Source organism: Oncorhynchus mykiss, chromosome 1, assembly GCF_013265735.2.
Source record: "Oncorhynchus mykiss isolate Arlee chromosome 1, USDA_OmykA_1.1, whole genome shotgun sequence".
NCBI classification, from domain to species: Eukaryota; Metazoa; Chordata; class Actinopteri; order Salmoniformes; family Salmonidae; genus Oncorhynchus; species Oncorhynchus mykiss.
In genome coordinates, this window is record NC_048565.1 from 3256785 (window position 1) to 3275711 (window position 18927).

The 18927-nt window shown below is 47.5% G+C and overlaps 1 protein-coding gene across 4 annotated transcripts in view; it reads right to left on the reverse strand.

The window, feature by feature from the left end:
* Positions 1-18927, reverse strand: part of LOC110518923 (LIM domain containing preferred translocation partner in lipoma) — a 501674-nt gene that overhangs the window by 234175 nt on the left and 248572 nt on the right. For all 4 annotated transcript variants that reach the window (XM_036980981.1, XM_036981022.1, XM_036980905.1 and 1 more), the window contains 3 exons: positions 8061-8321; positions 6956-7112; positions 2272-2501 (listed from right to left, as the gene is read on the reverse strand). In XM_036980981.1, the coding sequence (XP_036836876.1) occupies positions 2272-2501; positions 6956-7112; positions 8061-8321 (648 nt within the window). The remainder of the gene's footprint in view (positions 1-2271; positions 2502-6955; positions 7113-8060; positions 8322-18927) is intronic.

Below are 18927 nucleotides of genomic sequence, written 5' to 3' on the forward strand. Positions count from 1 at the left end.
TCAAGTCAAATGAAAGCCAAAGAGTTTAGACAGCGACGATGAGCAGGTGAACATCAAGAGAAACAGGCTGACTGTACTGAGCCAGATTAAATGCGATGGTGTAAAGCACCCAACAGACCTGTTCATAATTCATAAAGGTTAAAACAACTGTTTATTCAGTGAAGGTTAAAAAGAAAATATTAAAGATTAAAGATGCTCCTGTTGCATTGCCATCTCAGGCACACACACACACACACACCTCCCTCCAAAAAACACTTGTGGAATTGCAGATTCACACGTTTAAATCCTATTTTTAACACATGAAATGGCTGTTTTCACATGTTGACTGTAAATACATGAAACCATACACTACCGTTCAAAAGTTTGGGGTCACAAGTGAATTAGAGCGTCTCTACTGAGCAAGAGGACAAGTACATTAGAGTGTCTAGTTTGAGAAACAGACGCCTCACAAGTCCTCAACTGGCAGCTTCATTAAATAGTAGCCGCAAAACACCCGTCTCAACATCAACAGAACATTAGTTCAATTTTTCCTACGGAAAACCGTTACATTTGTTCGATCTTTCCTACTCCTCCTCGGAAGAGGAGGAAAACCGTTACAGTTTGATTTTCTACAAAAATATGGTTTTGAATTTATTTATTTTTTTGTTAATTTTTATTTCACCTTTATTTAACCAGGTAGGCTAGTTGAGAACACCTTTATTTAACCAGGTAGGCAAGTTGAGAACAAGTTCTCATTTACAATTGCGACCTGGCCAGAATTAGGGCTGTCAGAGTTAAATCAGTTAACTCAAGTTAACTTTTTGTCATTTTAGTGCACTCGTTTAAAAATAAAAAAGTGATTCATCGCAATGTCTGATATCTTTCAAAATACCAAAAAAAAATCCAACATACATAATGTACACAGTTTAAAAGAACAATACGATGTGAAAACAAGTTGACATGATCACATTTTCTAACCACTTTGGACAAAATCAAGACGTCAACATTCTTCTAATTATATTAAACATCTAATTACATCTAATTCAGTGTGTAGTTGTGTAGTTGTGTAGGGTCAGTGTGTAGTTGTGTAGCGTCAGTGTGTAGTTGTGTAGGGTCAGTGTGTAGTTGTGTAGTTGTGTAGGGTCAGTGTGTAGTTGTGTAGTTGTGTCGGGTCAGTGTGTAGTTGTGTAGGGTCAGTGTGTAGTTGTGTAGGGTCAGTGTGTAGTTGTGTAGCGTCAGTGTGTAGTTGTGTAGGGTCAGTGTGTAGTTGTGTAGTTGTGTAGGGTCAGTGTGTAGTTGTGTAGTTGTGTCGGGTCAGTGTGTAGTTGTGTAGGATCAGTGTGTAGTTGTGTAGCGTCAGTGTGTAGTTGTGTAGGGTCAGTGTGTAGTTGTGTAGTTGTGTTGGGTCAGTGTGTAGTTGTGTAGGATCAGTGTGTAGTTGTGTAGGGTCAGTGTGTAGTTGTGTAGGGTCAGTGTGTAGTTGTGTAGCGTCAGTGTGTAGTTGTGTAGGGTCAGTGTGTAGTTGTGTAGTTGTGTTGGGTCAGTGTGTAGTTGTGTAGGATCAGTGTGTAGTTGTGTAGGATCAGTGTGTAGTTGTGTAGGGTCAGTGTGTAGTTGTGTAGGGTCAGTGTGTAGTTGTGTAGCGTCAGTGTGTAGTTGTGTAGGGTCAGTGTGTAGTTGTGTAGTTGTGTAGGGTCAGTGTGTAGTTGTGTAGTTGTGTCGGGTCAGTGTGTAGTTGTGTAGGATCAGTGTGTAGTTGTGTAGCGTCAGTGTGTAGTTGTGTAGGGTCAGTGTGTAGTTGTGTAGTTGTGTTGGGTCAGTGTGTAGTTGTGTAGTTGTGTAGGGTCAGTGTGTAGTTGTGTAGGGTCAGTGTGTAGTTGTGTAGGGTCAGTGTGTAGTTGTGTAGGGTCAGTGTGTAGTTGTGTTGGGTCAGTGTGTAGTTGTGTAGGGTCAGTTTGTAGTTGTGTAGCGTCAGTGTGTAGTTGTGTAGCGTCAGTGTGTAGTTGTGTAGGGTCAGTGTGTAGTTGTGTAGGGTCAGTGTGTAGTTGTGTAGTTGTGTTGGGTCAGTGTGTAGTTGTGTAGGGTCAGTGTGTAGTTGTGTCGGGTCAGTGTGTAGTTGTGTAGGGTCAGTGTGTAGTTGTGTAGCGTCAGTGTGTAGTTGTGTAGGGTCAGTGTGTAGTTGTGTAGTTGTGTCGGGTCAGTGTGTAGTTGTGTAGAGTCAGTGTGTAGTTGTGTAGCGTCAGTGTGTAGTTGTGTAGCGTCAGTGTGTAGTTGTGTAGGGTCAGTTCTTACCCTCTGTGGGGCGAGGTGTACAGGAGGCGCCAGGCTGGCAGGAGGGTCAGTGATGTAGGTCTTCTTCGGGACAGGTTGTGGGCAGCCCTGCTGGGTAGGAGCAGCAGCATAGCTCGGCTGGGGTCTCCAGGTGTTCCCTGGTTCTCCCCCGTACCCTCCTGGTTCTCCCCCGTACCCTCCTGGTTCTCCCCCGTACCCTCCTGCTCCCGGGTAGGCCTGCTCTGGGTAGCCTGCCACAAATGTACATTCATTTATTGTGACTTTTTTTTTTAACCAGGTAAGTCATTGAGAACATATTCTCTTTTACAATAATGACTTGTATATGATACCAACGTATTGAAAAAAATACAACAATTACACGATATCTGTCATTGTAACACAAACTGAATTGTAAACACAATAAAAATGCATTATATCGTGTCTTTGCTTGCACAGTGTCTTTGCTTTCACAGTGCCTTTGCTTTCACAGTGTCTTTGCTTTCACAGTGTCTTTGCTTTCACAGTGCCTTTGCTTTCACAGTGTCTTTGCTTTCACAGTGTCTTTGCTTTCACAGTGTCTTTGCTTTTACAGTGTCTTTGCTTTCACAGTGTCTTTGCTTTCACAGTGCCTTTGCTTTCACAGTGTCTTTGCTTGCACAGTGTCTTTGCTTTCACAGTGTCTTTGCTTTCACAGTGTATTTGCTTTCACAGTGTATTTGCTACCCGGTCTTTGCTTTCACAGTGTCTTTGCTTTCACAGTGCCTTTGCTTTCACAGTGCCTTTGCTTCCCAGTCTTTGCTTTCACAGTGTCTTTGCTTTCACAGTGTCTTTGCTTTCACAGTGTCTTTGCTTGCACAGTGTCTTTGCTTGCACAGTGTCTTTTGCTTTTTGGTTCCTAACTGCATTTCTACGGGTTATCAAGTAATTTCACATGCCATGGGAAATGTTAGAATTACAACCGGAGTGTTTTAATGTTGGGGTTAATTCCACGAATTCAATTCCCTCTCCCTGTCAATTCCATTTGATTAAATACAAATTCCAGGTCAGTCTTTAAATTCTGAAATATCACCGTGTGACATCACAGTGTGACATCACAGCAGCAAGATGTGTGACCTGTTGCCACCAGAAAAGGGCAACCAGTGAAGAACAAACACCATTGTAAATACAACCCATATTTATGTTTATTTATTTTCCCTTTTGTACTTTAACTATTTGCACATTGTTATAACACAGTATATAGACATAATATGACATTTGAAATGTCCCCCTAATTTATATATGTTTTACTTTTGTGAGTGAAATGTTTGCTGTTCATTTTTGATGTGTTTTGATGTTCCCGTGTGGCTCAGTTGGTAGAGACCGCCTCAGTTGGTAGAGACCGCCTCAGTTGGTAGAGACCGCCTCAGTTGGTAGAGACCGCCTCAGTTGGTAGAGACCGTCTCAGTTGGTAGAGACCGCCTCAGTTGGTCGAGACCGCCTCAGTTGGTAGAGACCGCCTCAGTTGGTAGAGACCGTCTCAGTTGGTAGATATGTCTCAGTTGGTAGAGACCGCCTCAGTTGGTAGAGACCGTCTCAGTTGGTAGAGACCGCCTCAGTTGGTAGAGACCGCCTCAGTTGGTAGAGACCGCCTCAGTTGGTAGAGACCGTCTCAGTTGGTAGATATGTCTCAGTTGGTAGAGACCGCCTCAGTTGGTAGAGACCGTCTCAGTTGGTAGAGACCGCCTCAGTTGGTAGAGACCGCCTCAGTTGGTCGAGACCGCCTCAGTTGGTAGAGACCGCCTCAGTTGGTAGAGACCGTCTCAGTTGGTAGATATGTCTCAGTTGGTAGAGACCGCCTCAGTTGGTAGAGACCGTCTCAGTTGGTAGAGACCGTCTCAGTTGGTAGAGACCGCCTCAGTTGGTAGAGACCGTCTCAGTTGGTAGAGACCGCCTCAGTTGGTAGATATGTCTCAGTTGGTAGAGACCGCCTCAGTTGGTAGAGACCGCCTCAGTTGGTAGAGACCGTCTCAGTTGGTAGAGACCGCCTCAGTTGGTAGATATGTCTCAGTTGGTAGAGACCGCCTCAGTTGGTAGAGACCGTCTCAGTTGGTAGAGACCGTCTCAGTTGGTAGAGACCGCCTCAGTTGGTAGAGACCGTCTCAGTTGGTAGAGACCGCCTCAGTTGGTAGATATGTCTCAGTTGGTAGAGACCGCCTCAGTTGGTAGAGACCGCCTCAGTTGGTAGAGACCGTCTCAGTTGGTAGAGACCGCCTCAGTTGGTAGAGACCGCCTCAGTTGGTAGAGACCGCCTCAGTTGGTAGAGACCGTCTCAGTTGGTAGATATGTCTCAGTTGGTAGAGACCGCCTCAGTTGGTAGAGACCGTCTCAGTTGGTAGAGACCGTCTCAGTTGGTAGAGACCGCCTCAGTTGGTAGAGACCGTCTCAGTTGGTAGAGACCGTCTCAGTTGGTAGAGACCGCCTCAGTTGGTAGAGACCGTCTCAGTTGGTAGAGACCGCCTCAGTTGGTAGAGACCGCCTCAGTTGGTAGAGACCGCCTCAGTTGGTAGAGACCGCCTCAGTTGGTAGAGACCGCCTCAGTTGGTAGAGACCGCCTCAGTTGGTAGAGGCCGCCTCAGTTGGTAGAGACCGCCTCAGTTGGTAGAGGCCGCCTCAGTTGGTAGAGACCGCCTCAGTTGGTAGAGACCGCCTCAGTTGGTAGAGACTGCCTCAGTTGGTAGAGACCGCCTCAGTTGGTAGAGACCGTCTCAGTTGGTAGAGACCGCCTCAGTTGGTAGATATGTCTCAGTTGGTAGAGACCGCCTCAGTTGGTAGAGACCGCCTCAGTTGGTAGAGACCGCCTCAGTTGGTAGAGACCGCCTCAGTTGGTAGAGACCGCCTCAGTTGGTAGAGACCGCCTCAGTTGGTAGAGACCGTCTCAGTTGGTAGATATGTCTCAGTTGGTAGAGACCGCCTCAGTTGGTAGAGACCGTCTCAGTTGGTAGAGACCGTCTCAGTTGGTAGAGACCGCCTCAGTTGGTAGAGACCGTCTCAGTTGGTAGAGACCGTCTCAGTTGGTAGAGACCGCCTCAGTTGGTAGAGACCGTCTCAGTTGGTAGAGACCGCCTCAGTTGGTAGAGACCGCCTCAGTTGGTAGAGACCGCCTCAGTTGGTAGAGACCGCCTCAGTTGGTAGAGACCGCCTCAGTTGGTAGAGGCCGCCTCAGTTGGTAGAGACCGCCTCAGTTGGTAGAGGCCGCCTCAGTTGGTAGAGACCGCCTCAGTTGGTAGAGACCGCCTCAGTTGGTAGAGACTGCCTCAGTTGGTAGAGACCGCCTCAGTTGGTAGAGACTGCCTCAGTTGGTAGAGACCGCCTCAGTTGGTAGAGACCGCCTCAGTTGGTAGAGACCGCCTCAGTTGGTAGAGACCGCCTCAGTTGGTAGAGACCGCCTCAGTTGGTAGAGACCGCCTCAGTTGGTAGAGCATGGTGCTTGCAATGCCAGGGTTGTGGGTTCAATTCCCAAGGGGGACCAGTATGGGAAAAAGTAGAGACATGTATCCACTCACTACTGTAAGTTGAGCGTCTGCTATAAATGACTAAAATGTAATAGTCATAAAGAACTAACATAAAGATATGTAACATTATGGTTTATTTCACTTTTGTTTATTATCTACTTCACTTGCTTTGGCCTCTGTTAACATATGTTTCCCATAGCAATGAAGCCCTATGAATTGAATTCATTCAATTCCTCTCAATTTCAATGTTAGGTAAATTCAAAAAATTAAATTCCCATTTCAATATTATCCTCGTTTGCGGTTGTAAATTAAAAAAAAAAAAAATGTCCATTGAGCTGAGAGAAAAGTTGTAGTTTTAAAACTCATTTCCTGGAATTCCATGCATTTTGCCATGGCTAATGCGGTTCTCCTCTGTAACAAAATCAATGGGCAGGTGCCGGGAACGTCCATTTTTGTAATTTAATTTCCGATTCTCACTGACCGTCTAGATTTTATTTGATTGTTAGTTCTCAAAGATGGCATTCTCTATCTGGTTTTGGTCATTTACCTGGACACTGAAACTGTTTTTCAATCCCGAAAATCATCACTTAGCCAGCCCGCCTAAGAATTTTCTACATAGAAAAGACCCTGTAATTAGCTCCAATGGCTGTACAATTTCTACCATATTAAAGGGATAGATCGAGATTTTTGGAATGAAGCCATTTATCTACTTGCCCAGAGTTGGATGAACAGGAACAGCTGACTTGCCTAGTTTAAATAAAGGTCAAATAAAATACTGGATGCAGAGACATAAAAATGGTATTCTGTTGCAGCTCGCGATATTTCCCCCAAAAATAGTTTTCTAAAATAACTAAATATAAAACGGTGCTTCTACACCTGCATTGCTTGCTGTTTGGGGTTTTAGGCTGGGTTTCTGTACAGCACTTTGAGATATCAGCTGATGTACGAAGGGCTATATAAATACATTTGATTTGATCTGCAGACATATAGAACTAGATGAAATGGCTAAAAACGAATCCATTAAGTGGAAAATCGTTTTTTAAAGTTTTTTTTTACAATTACAATTCAATTCCAAATCAAACAGTCTAATTCCAATTCCATAACTTTAAGATTGAATCCAATTCTTATTTTAACAATCTAAATTCTCCACTTCATGAATTCAATTATTGAATGTGAAGTTCTAATTAAACCCTGATGTCTGGTAGGGTAGTCACCTTGAGGAGCGAAACCAGGCTGGGGAGGCCCATAGGCGAAATCAGGGCCCCTGGGCTGGGCAGCCATGTACTGGACCGGGCTCCTGTTGGGCTGCTGGGAAAACTGCTGGGGGGGCCCAGGGGACTGGTGCTGGGGCCCGGGCTGGGCAGACCTCACCTGGGGGAAAGAAGAAGATTACTTAGTTTTTCCATTTTTCCTTTTTCCCAACCTCTGTGAGAGACTCCACTGAGCTTAAAGGGCTCTATGAGACACACAGCTGAGCTTAAAGGGCTCTGTGAGACACACAGCTGAGCTTAAAGGGCTCTATGAGACACACAGCTGAGCTTAAAGGGCTCTGTGAGACACACAGCTGAGCTTAAAGGGCTCTATGAGACACACAGCTGAGCTTAAAGGGCTCTGTGAGACACACAGCTGAGCTTAAAGGGCTCTGTGAGACACACAGCTCAGCTTGAAGGGCTCTGTGAGACACACAGCTGAGCTTGAAGGGCTCTATGAGACACACAGCTGAGCTTAAAGGGCTCTGTGAGACACACAGCTGAGCTTAAAGGGCTCTGTGAGACACACAGCTCAGCTTGAAGGGCTCTGTGAGACACACAGCTCAGCTTGAAGGGCTCTGTGAGACACACAGCTGAGCTTGAAGGGCTCTGTGAGACACTCAGCTGAGCTTAAAGGGCTCTATGAGACACTCAGCTGAGCTTAAAGGGCTCTGTGAGACACTCAGCTGAGCTTAAAGGGCTCTGTGAGACACACAGCTGAGCTTGAAGGGCTCTGTGAGACACTCAGCTGAGCTTAAAGGGCTCTGTGAGACACACAGCTGAGCTTGAAGGGCTCTGTGAGACACTCAGCTGAGCTTAAAGGGCTCTATGAGACACTCAGCTGAGCTTAAAGGGCTCTATGAGACACTCAGCTGAGCTTAAAGGGCTCTGTGAGACACTCAGCTGCAGTGCAGTGCCCAAAGATAAAATGGCAGTAAGATAGGATCAAGGACTTGATAGCAATGACTGCAAGTGATCTGTTTGCTATTGATCTTATAGCAATGAGACAAAAAATTGGGACAATAAAGACAGACAGATAGATTGATTCATTAAAATGATTGATTGACACCTGTACGTTGAAGGTGGGCTGGCTGGGGGTGGAGGCTGTGGCGTAGGAGGCCGGGACTGGCTGGGGGGCCGTCTGGAACTGGGGCCTGGCCAGTATGGAGGCTGAGGAGGAGTTCTCCGCTTGGGGCCGGGGCAGTGTTCCGCCTGGGGCCCCGGCCTTGGGAGAGGACTTCTTGGTGGCCGTCAGAGGAGGCTGGGTGGGGATGACCATACGTTTGTACCCTGTCACCGGAGCGTTGGGACTGGTCAGAGTTCCAGAGTTCTGTCAAATAGAACGGTTTTTAAATCAAATACCCTTTCCTTTAATACAAACACTGAGTGTTCCTGCTGCTCAAATGAAGTTGGAGGCAGGTTGGGTAGTTAGCCATCAGCCCAGGCTGGGTAGTTAGTCTGGAGATTGATCTGGAGGAAACAGGCTGGGTAGTTAGCCATCAGCCCAGGCTGGGTGGTTAGCCCAGAGATTGATATGGAGGAAGCTGGCTGGGTAGTTAGTCTGGAGATTGATATAGAGGAAGCAGGCTGGGTAGTTAGTCTGGAGATTGATCTGGAGGAAACAGGCTGGGTAGTTAGTCTGGAGATTGATCTGGAGGAAACAGGCTGGGTAGTTAGTCTGGAGATTGATATGGAGGAAACAGGCTGGGTAGTTATCCCAGAGATTGATATGGAGGAAGCAGGCTATCAATCTCCAGACTAACTACCCAGCCTGCTTCCTCCATATCAATCTCCAGACTAACTACCCAGCCTGTTTCCTCCATATCAATCTCTGGGCTAACTACCCAGCCTGTTTCCTCTATATCAATCTCTGGGCTAACTACCCAGCCTGTTTCCTCTATATCAACCTCCAGACTAACTACCCAGCCTGTTTCCTCCATATCAATCTCTGGGCTAACTACCCAGCCTGGGCTGATGGCTAACTACCCAGCCTGCTTCCTCCAGATCAATCTCTGGGCTAACTACCCAGCCTGGGCTGATGGCTAACTACCCAGCCTGTTTCCTCCATATCTATCTCTGGGCTAACTACCCAGCCTGTTTCCTCCATATCAATCTCTGGGCTAACTACCCAGCCTGGGCTGATGGCTAACTACCCAGCCTGTTTCCTCCATATCAATCTCCAGACTAACTACCCAGCCTGCTTCCTCTATATCAATCTCCAGACTAACTACCCAGCCTGTTTCCTCTATATCAATCTCCAGACTAACTACCCAGCCTGTTTCCTCTATATCAATCTCCAGACTAACTACCCAGCCTGCTTCCTCCATATCAATCTCTGGGCTAACTACCCAGCCTGTTTCCTCTATATCAATCTCTGGGCTAACTACCCAGCCTGTTTCCTCTATATCAATCTCCAGACTAACTACCCAGCCTGTTTCCTCCATATCAATCTCTGGGCTAACTACCCAGCCTGGGCTGATGGCTAACTACCCAGCCTGCTTCCTCCAGATCAATCTCTGGGCTAACTACCCAGCCTGGGCTGATGGCTAACTACCCAGCCTGTTTCCTCCATATCTATCTCTGGGCTAACTACCCAGCCTGTTTCCTCCATATCAATCTCTGGGCTAACTACCCAGCCTGGGCTGATGGCTAACTACCCAGCCTGTTTCCTCCATATCAATCTCCAGACTAACTACCCAGCCTGCTTCCTCTATATCAATCTCCAGACTAACTACCCAGCCTGTTTCCTCTATATCAATCTCCAGACTAACTACCCAGCCTGTTTCCTCCATATCAATCTCTGGGCTAACTACCCAGCCTGCTTCCTCCATATCAATCTCTGGGCTAACTACCCAGCCTGGGCTGATGGCTAACTACCCAGCCTGGGCTGATGGCTAACTACCCAGCCTGTTTCCTCCATATCTATCTCTGGGCTAACTACCCAGCCTGCTTCCTCCATATCGATCTCCAGGCTACCTCGTCTGACTCCCACATGGCACCCTTTTCCCTATATAGTGCCTGTAAGGTGAACTACTTAAGTAGTGCACTATATAGGGAAAAGGGTGCCATTTTGGGACTCAAACCCTGGACAGCAAAAGCCCTCACTACCCTGGCCCAATTCCTCCAGGCATAAACTAAGGGTAATAAAGCATGCTAGCAGGGAGAGAGGGAGGGAGGGAGGGAGGAGATAAATTGTTGGGTGGAGGACGCCATGACAGTACATTGGCAGTGCTAGAGGAAAATGGTGCTGACTGTAGCTGGCTGGGGTGAGGACGGTGGTAAATCCTAGAGATATGTTGTCCCAGTGATCCCTGGTGAGGGAAGAGGAAACAACTGGACTCTCAGTAACAGGAAACGAGTTCCTCAGTAGCTCAATGCTGAGCAATATCTCACCATTGACGTGTCCAATTTCTATATTTTTTGGAGGGTGACTTCTTTCCCCACACAGGAGATGTGTGTGTCAGATTGAGATTCACAGTGTTTAATAGTGTATGGCTACAGGTGTGCTTGCAGGGTAACAGTGAACCTCTCAGGCTTGTGACACTGGTATGTTGTGGTTCAATGCCTCTCAGTTAGTGAATTAAAGATGTGTTGGAATGGTGATCTCAGGCCAGGACTGAGGGAGGGAAGAGGCCACTACGGGAAAACTATTAATCTCTGAATTATGACAGGAGTTCCTCACTGGCTCGATGCAGGACAGAGAACGTGTGTGACTCAAATGGCATCCTACTCTTTATATAATGTCCCACCCTGATTCACCTGTCTTGTTCTTGTCTCCACCCCCCACCAGGTGTCTCCTCCCCCCACCAGGTGTCTCCTCCCCCCACCAGGTGTCCCACCCTGATTCACCTGTCTTGTTCTTGTCTCCACCCCCCACCAGGTGTCCCACCCTGATTCACCTGTCATGTTCTTTTCTCCGCCCCCCACCAGGTGTCTCCTCCCCCCACCAGGTGTCTCCTCCCCCCACCAGGTGTCCCACCCTGATTCACCTGTCTTGTTCTTGTCTCCACCCCCCACCAGGTGTCCCACCCTGATTCACCTGTCATGTTCTTTTCTCCGCCCCCCACCAGGTGTCTCCTCCCCCCACCAGGTGTCTCCTCCCCCCACCAGGTGTCCCACCCTGATTCACCTGTCTTGTTCTTGTCTCCACCCCCCACCAGGTGTCCCACCCTGATTCACCTGTCATGTTCTTTTCTCCGCCCCCCACCAGGTGTCTCCTCCCCCCACCAGGTGTCTCCTCCCCCCACCAGGTGTCCCACCCTGATTCACCTGTCTTGTTCTTGTCTCCACCCCCCACCAGGTGTCCCACCCTGATTCACCTGTCTTGTTCTTGTCTCCACCCCCCACCAGGTGTCTCACCCTGATTCACCCGTCTTGTCTTGTCTCACCCCCCACCAGGTGTTTCACCTGTCTTGTTCTTGTCTCCACCCCCCACCAGGTGTCTCCATCCCCCACCAGGTGTCTCACCCTGTTTCACCTGCCTTGTTCTTGTCTCCACCCCCCACCAGGTGTCTCACCCTGATTCACCCGTCTTGTCTTGTCTCCACCCCCCACCAGGTGTCTCACCCTGATTCACCCGTCTTGTCTTGTCTCCACCCCCCACCAGGTGTCTCCCCCTGTTTCACCAGCCTTGTTCTTGTCTCACCCCCCACCAGGTGTTTCACCTGTCTTGTTCTTGTCTCACCCCCCACCAGGTGTTTCACCTGTCTTGTTCTTGTCTCACCCCCCACCAGGTGTTTCACCTGCCTTGTTCTTGTCTCCACCCCCCACCAGGTGTTTCACCTGTATATTTCTTGTCTCAACCCCCACCAGGTGTTTCACCTGTCTTGTTCTTGTCTCACCCCCCACCAGGTGTTTCACCTGTCTTGTTCTTGTCTCCACCCCCCACCAGGTGTCCCACCCTGATTCACCTGTCATGTTCTTTTCTCCACACCCCACCAGGTGTCTCACCATGTTTCACCTGCCTTGTTCTTGTCCCCACCCCCCACCAGGTGTCTCACCCTGTTTCACCTGCCTTGTTCTTGTCTCCACCCCCCACCAGGTGTCTCCACCCCCCACCAGGTGTCTCACCCTGTTTCACCTGTCTTGTTCTTGTCTCCACACCCCACCAGGTGTCTCACCCTGTTTCACCTGTCTTGTTCTTGTCTCCACACCCCACCAGGTGTCTCCACCCCGCACCAGGTGTCCCACCCTGTTTCACCTGTCTTGCTCTTGTCTCACCCCCCACCAGGTGTTTCACCTGTCTTGTTCTTGTCTCCACCCCCCACCAGGTGTTCCACCCTGTTTCACATGTCATGTTCTTGTCTCCACCCCCCACCAGGTGTCTCACCCTGTTTCACCTGCCTTGTTCTTGTCTCCACCCCCCACCAGGTTTCCCACCCTGATTCAACTCCGTTGTTCTTGTCTCCACCCCCCACCAGGAGTCTCCACCCCCCACCAGGTGTCTCCACCCCCCACCAGGTGTCTCCACCCCCCACCAGGTGTCTCACCCTGTTTCACCTGTCTTGTTCTTGTCTCCACACCCCACCAGGTGTCTCCACCCCCCACCAGGTGTCTCACCCTGTTTCACCTGTCTTGTTCTTGTCTCCACACCCCACCAGGTGTCTCCACCCCCCACCAGGTGTCCCACCCTGTTTCACCTGTATTTTTCTTGTCTCGCCCCCCACCAGGTGTTTCACCTGTCTTGCTCTTGTCTCACCCCCCACCAGGTGTTTCACCTGTCTTGTTCTTGTCTCCACCCCCCACCAGGTGTTCCACCCTGTTTCACCTGTCATGTTCTTGTCTCCACCCCCCACCAGGTGTCTCACCCTGTTTCACCTGTCTTGTTCTTGTCTCCACCCCCCACCAGGTGTCTCACCCTGATTCACCTGTCTTGTTCTTGTCTCCACCCCCCACCAGGTGTCTCACCCTGATTCACCTGTCTTGTTCTTGTCTCCGCCCCCCACCAGGTGTCTCCGCCCCCCACCAGGTGTCTCCGCCCCCCACCAGGTGTCTCCGCCCCCCACCAGGTGTCCCACCCTGATTCACCTGTCATGTTCTTGTCTCCACCCCCCACCAGGTGTCCCACCCTGATTCACCTGTCATGTTCTTGTCTCCACCCCCCACCAGGTGTCCCACCCTGATTCACCTGCCTTGTTCTTGTCTCCACCCCCCACCAGGTGTCCCACCCTGTTTCACCTGCCTTGTTCTTGTCTCCACCCCCCACCAGGTGTCCCACCTTGATTCACCTGTCATGTTTATGTCTCCACCCCCCACCAGGTGTCCCACCCTGATTCACCTGTCATGTTCTTGTCTCCACCCCCCACCAGGTATCCCACCTTGTTTCACCTGCCTTGTTCTTGTCTCCACCCCCCACCAGGTGTCTCACCCTGTTTCACCTGTCTTGTTCTTGTCTCACCCCCCACCAGGTGTTTCACCTGTCTTGTTCTTGTCTCCACCCCCCACCAGGTGTCCCACCCTGTTTCACATGTCATGTTCTTGTCTCCACCCCCCACCAGGTGTCCCACCCTGTTTCACCTGTCTTGTTCTTTTCTCCACCCCCCACCAGGTGTCCCACCCTGTTTCACCTGTCTTGTTCTTGTCTCCACCCCCCACCAGGTATCCCACCCTGTTTCACCTGTCTTGTTCTTGTCTCCACCCCCCACCAGGTGTCCCACCCTGTTTCACATGTCATGTTCTTGTCTCCACCCCCCACCAGGTGTCCCACCCTGTTTCACCTGTCTTGTTCTTTTCTCCACCCCCCACCAGGTGTCCCACCCTGTTTCACATGTCATGTTCTTGTCTCCACCCCCCACCAGGTGTCCCACCCTGTTTCACCTGTCTTGTTCAGGTCTCCACCCCCCACCAGGTGTCTCCGCCCCCCACCAGGTGTCTCCGCCCCTCACCAGGTGTCTCCTCCCCCCACCAGGTGTCTCTTCCCCCCACCAGGTGTCTCCTCCCCCCACCAGGTGTCTCCTCCCCCCACCAGGTGTCTCCTCCCCCCACCAGGTGTCTCCTCCCCCCACCAGGTGTCTCCATTATCCCCTGTGTATTTATACCTGTGTTTCCAGTGTGTTACCAGTTCGTCTCGTTTTCTCAGGTCTTACCAGTGTGTTACCAGTTCGTCTCGTTTTCTCAGGTTTTACCAGTGTGTTACCAGTTGGTCTCGTTTTCTCAGGTCTTACCAGCGTGTTACCAGTGTTACCAGTGTGTTACCGGTCATAAGTAGTGCACTATAATATAGGAAACAGTGTGGTACTAAGACAGAGGAAATGTCAGCAGGTCCTCAGTGGTTACACACTGTTCCCTATATTATAGTGCACTACTTTAAACCAATGCCCTGGTCATAAGTAGTGCACTATAATATAGGGAACAGTGCGGTACTAGGACAGAGGTAAGGACAGCAGGTCCTCTGTGGTTCCACACTGTACAGAGAATGTCTCAGCAGAACAGCTTGGTCCAACTCAGAGTGAATTCATTTGTACATTTTCTATGTTTTTGGGTGACCTTTTGGGTGACCTTTTCCCCACACAAGGTTTGATTTGGTTACCAAGGATCATTAAGTTAAAAATAATGAGTGCAGTTAACATGTAAGATACAATGACTTTACAGGACATAAATGATGTGTGTTTCAGTACACCACTACACCACTACAGACACCACTACAGACACCACTACAGACACCACTGGAGACAACACTACAGACAACACTACAGACACCACTACAGACAACACTACAGACACCACTACAGACAACACTACAGACACCACTACAGTCACCACTACAGACACCACTACAGACACCACTACAGACACCACTACAGACACCACTGGAGACACAACTACAGACAACACTACAGACACCACTACAGACAACACTACAGACACCACTACAGACAACACTACAGACACCACTGGAGACACAACTACAGACACCACTACAGACACCACTACAGTCACCACTACAGACAACACTACAGACACCACTACAGACAACACTACAGACACCACTGGAGACACAACTACAGACAACACTACAGACACCACTACAGACACCACTACAGACAACACTACAGACAACACTACAGACACCACTGGAGACACAACTACAGACAACACTACAGACACCACTACAGACAACACTACAGACACCACTGGAGACACAACTACAGACAACACTACAGACACCACTACAGACAACACTACAGACACCACTACAGACAACACTACAGACACCACTGGAGACACAACTACAGACACCACTACAGACACCAGTGGAGACACAACTACAGACACCACTACAGACACCACTACAGACACCAGTACAGACATGATGTTGTGATGTGTGTTTCAGTACATACATGATGTTGTGATGTGTGTTTCACTACATACATGATGTTGTGATGTGTGTTTCAGTACAGACATGATGTTGTGATGTGTGTTTCAGTACAGACGTGATGTTGTGATGTGTGTTTCAGTACAGACGTGATGTTGTGATGTGTGTTTCAGTACACCACTACAGACGTGATGTTGTGATGTGTGTTTCACTACATACATGATGTTGTGATGTGTGTTTCAGTACACCACTACAGACATGATGTTGTGATGTGTGTTTCAGTACAGACGTGATGTTGTGTTGTGTGTTTCAGTACAGACGTGATGTTGTGATGTGTGTTTCAGTACACCACTACAGACGTGATGTTGTGATGTGTGTTTCAGTACAGACGTGATGTTGTGATGTGTGTTTCACTACAGACGTGATGTTGTGATGTGTGTTTCAGTACAGACATGATGTTGTGGTGTGTTTCAGTACAGACATGATGTTGTGATGTGTGTTTCAGTACACCACTACAGACGTGATGTTGTGTTGTGTGTTTCAGTACAGACATGATGTTGTGGTGTGTTTCAGTACAGACATGATGTTGTGATGTGTGTTTCAGTACACCACTACAGACACCAGTACAGACATGATGTTGTGATGTGTGTTTCAGTACACCACTACAGACACCAGTACAGACATGATGTTGTGATGTGTGTTTCAGTACACCACTACAGACACCAGTACAGACATGATGTTGTGATGTGTGTTTCAGTACAGACATGATGTTGTGGTGTGTTTCAGTACAGACATGATGTTGTGATGTGTGTTTCAGTACAGACGTGATGTTGTGATGTGTGTTTCAGTACAGACATGATGTTGTGATGTGTGTTTCAGTACAGACATGATGTTGTGATGTGTGTTTCAGTACAGACATGATGTTGTGATGTGTGTTTCAGTACAGACATGATGTTGTGATGTGTGTTTCAGTACAGACATGATGTTGTGATGTGTGTTTCACTACAGACATGATGTTGTGATGTGTGTTTCAGTACAGACATGATGTTGTGATGTGTGTTTCAGTACACCACTACAGACGTGATGTTGTGATGTGTGTTTCAGTACAGACATGATGTTGTGATGTGTGTTTCAGTACACCACTACAGACATGATGTTGTGATGTGTGTTTCAGTACAGATGTGATGTTGTGATGTGTGTTTCAGTACAGACGTGATGTTGTGATGTGTGTTTCAGTACACCACTACAGACATGATGTTGTGATGTGTGTTTCAGTACAGATGTGATGTTGTGATGTGTGTTTCAGTACAGACATGATGTTGTGATGTGTGTTTCAGTACACCACTACAGACATGATGTTGTGATGTGTGTTTCACTACAGACATGATGTTGTGATGTGTGTTTCAGTACACCACTACAGACATGATGTTGTGATGTGTGTTTCAGTACAGACATGATGTTGTGATGTGTGTTTCACTACAGACATGATGTTGTGATGTGTGTTTCACTACAGACATGATGTTGTGATGTGTGTTTCAGTACACCACTACAGACGTGATGTTGTGATGTGTGTTTCACTACAGACGTGATGTTGTGATGTGTGTTTCAGTACAGACATGATGTTGTGATGTGTGTTTCAGTACACCACTACAGACATGATGTTGTGATGTGTGTTTCAGTACAGACATGATGTTGTGATGTGTGTTTCACTACAGACATGATGTTGTGATGTGTGTTTTAGTACACCACTACAGACGTAATGTTGTGATGTGTGTTTCAGTACAGACGTGATGTTGTGATGTGTGTTTCACTACAGACATGATGTTGTGATGTGTGTTTCACTACAGACATGATGTTGTGATGTGTGTTTCAGTACAGACGTGATGTTGTGATGTGTGTTTCAGTACACCACTACAGACATGATGTTGTGATGTGTGTTTTAGTACACCACTACAGACATGATGTTGTGATGTGTGTTTCAGTACAGACATGATGTTGTGATGTGTGTTTCACTACAGACATGATGTTGTGATGTGTGTTTCACTACAGACATGATGTTGTGTTGTGTGTTTCAGTACACCACTACAGACATGATGTTGTGATGTGTGTTTCAGTACAGACGTGATGTTGTGATGTGTGTTTCAGTACACCACTACAGACATGATGTTGTGTTGTGTGTTTCAGTACACCACTACAGACATGATGTTGTGATGTGTGTTTCACTACAGACATGATGTTGTGTTGTGTGTTTCAGTACACCACTACAGACATGATGTTGTGATGTGTGTTTCACTACAGACATGATGTTGTGTTGTGTGTTTCAGTACACCACTACAGACATGATGTGTGTTTCAGTACAGACGTGATGTTGTGATGTGTGTTTCACTACAGACATGATGTTGTGTTGTGTGTTTCAGTACACCACTACAGACGTGATGTTGTGATGTGTGTTTCAGTACAGACGTGATGTTGTGATGTGTGTTTCACTACAGACATGATGTTGTGATGTGTGTTTCAGTACACCACTACAGACATGATGTTGTGATGTGTGTTTCAGTACACCACTACAGACGTGACGTTGTGATGTGTGTTTCAGTACAGACGTGATGTTGTGATGTGTGTTTCAGTACAGACGTGATGTTGTGATGTGTGTTTCAGTACAGACGTGATGTTGTGATGTGTGTTTCAGTACAGACGTGATGTTGTGATGTGTGTTTCAGTACAGACATGACGTTGTGATGTGTGTTTCAGTACAGACATGATGTTGTGATGTGTGTTTCAGTACACCACTACAGACATGATGTTGTGATGTGTGTTTCAGTACACCACTACAGACGTGACGTTGTGATGTGTGTTTCAGTACAGACGTGATGTTGTGATGTGTGTTTCAGTACAGACGTAATGTTGTGATGTGTGTTTCAGTACACCACTACAGACATGATGTTGTGATGTGTGTTTCATTACAGACATGGTGTTGTGATGTGTGTTTCAGTACAGACATGATGTTGTGATGTGTGTTTCAGTACACCACTACAGACATGATGTTGTGTTGTGTGTTTCACTACAGACATGATGTTGTGATGTGTGTTTCACTACAGACATGATGTTGTGATGTGTGTTTCAGTACAGACGTGATGTTGTGATGTGTGTTTCACTACAGACATGATGTTGTGATGTGTGTTTCAGTACACCACTACAGACATGATGTTGTGATGTGTGTTTCAGTACAGACATGATGTTGTGATGTGTGTTTCAGTACAGACATGATGTTGTGATGTGTGTTTCAGTACACCACTACAGACATGATGTTGTGATGTGTGTTTCAGTACAGACGTGATGTTGTGATGTGTGTTTCAGTACACCACTACAGACACGATGTTGTGTAACACAGTGCGCCCCATCACACACAACTAAACCGTGTCATCTACAACCAGCCTTTATCTTATCGGTGTCAGACTGTCAGACGACCTAAAAAAGATCTGTCATTAACCTTGACTGATCCTATTAGGGCTGACGCCTTAAGGGTGGGAAAAGGAATCAATTACTAATTGTTACTGCAGTATGTAACATGTACTCTTACGCGCTTTATAAAAGCTATACACAATGTTGCTAATGAAAGTGG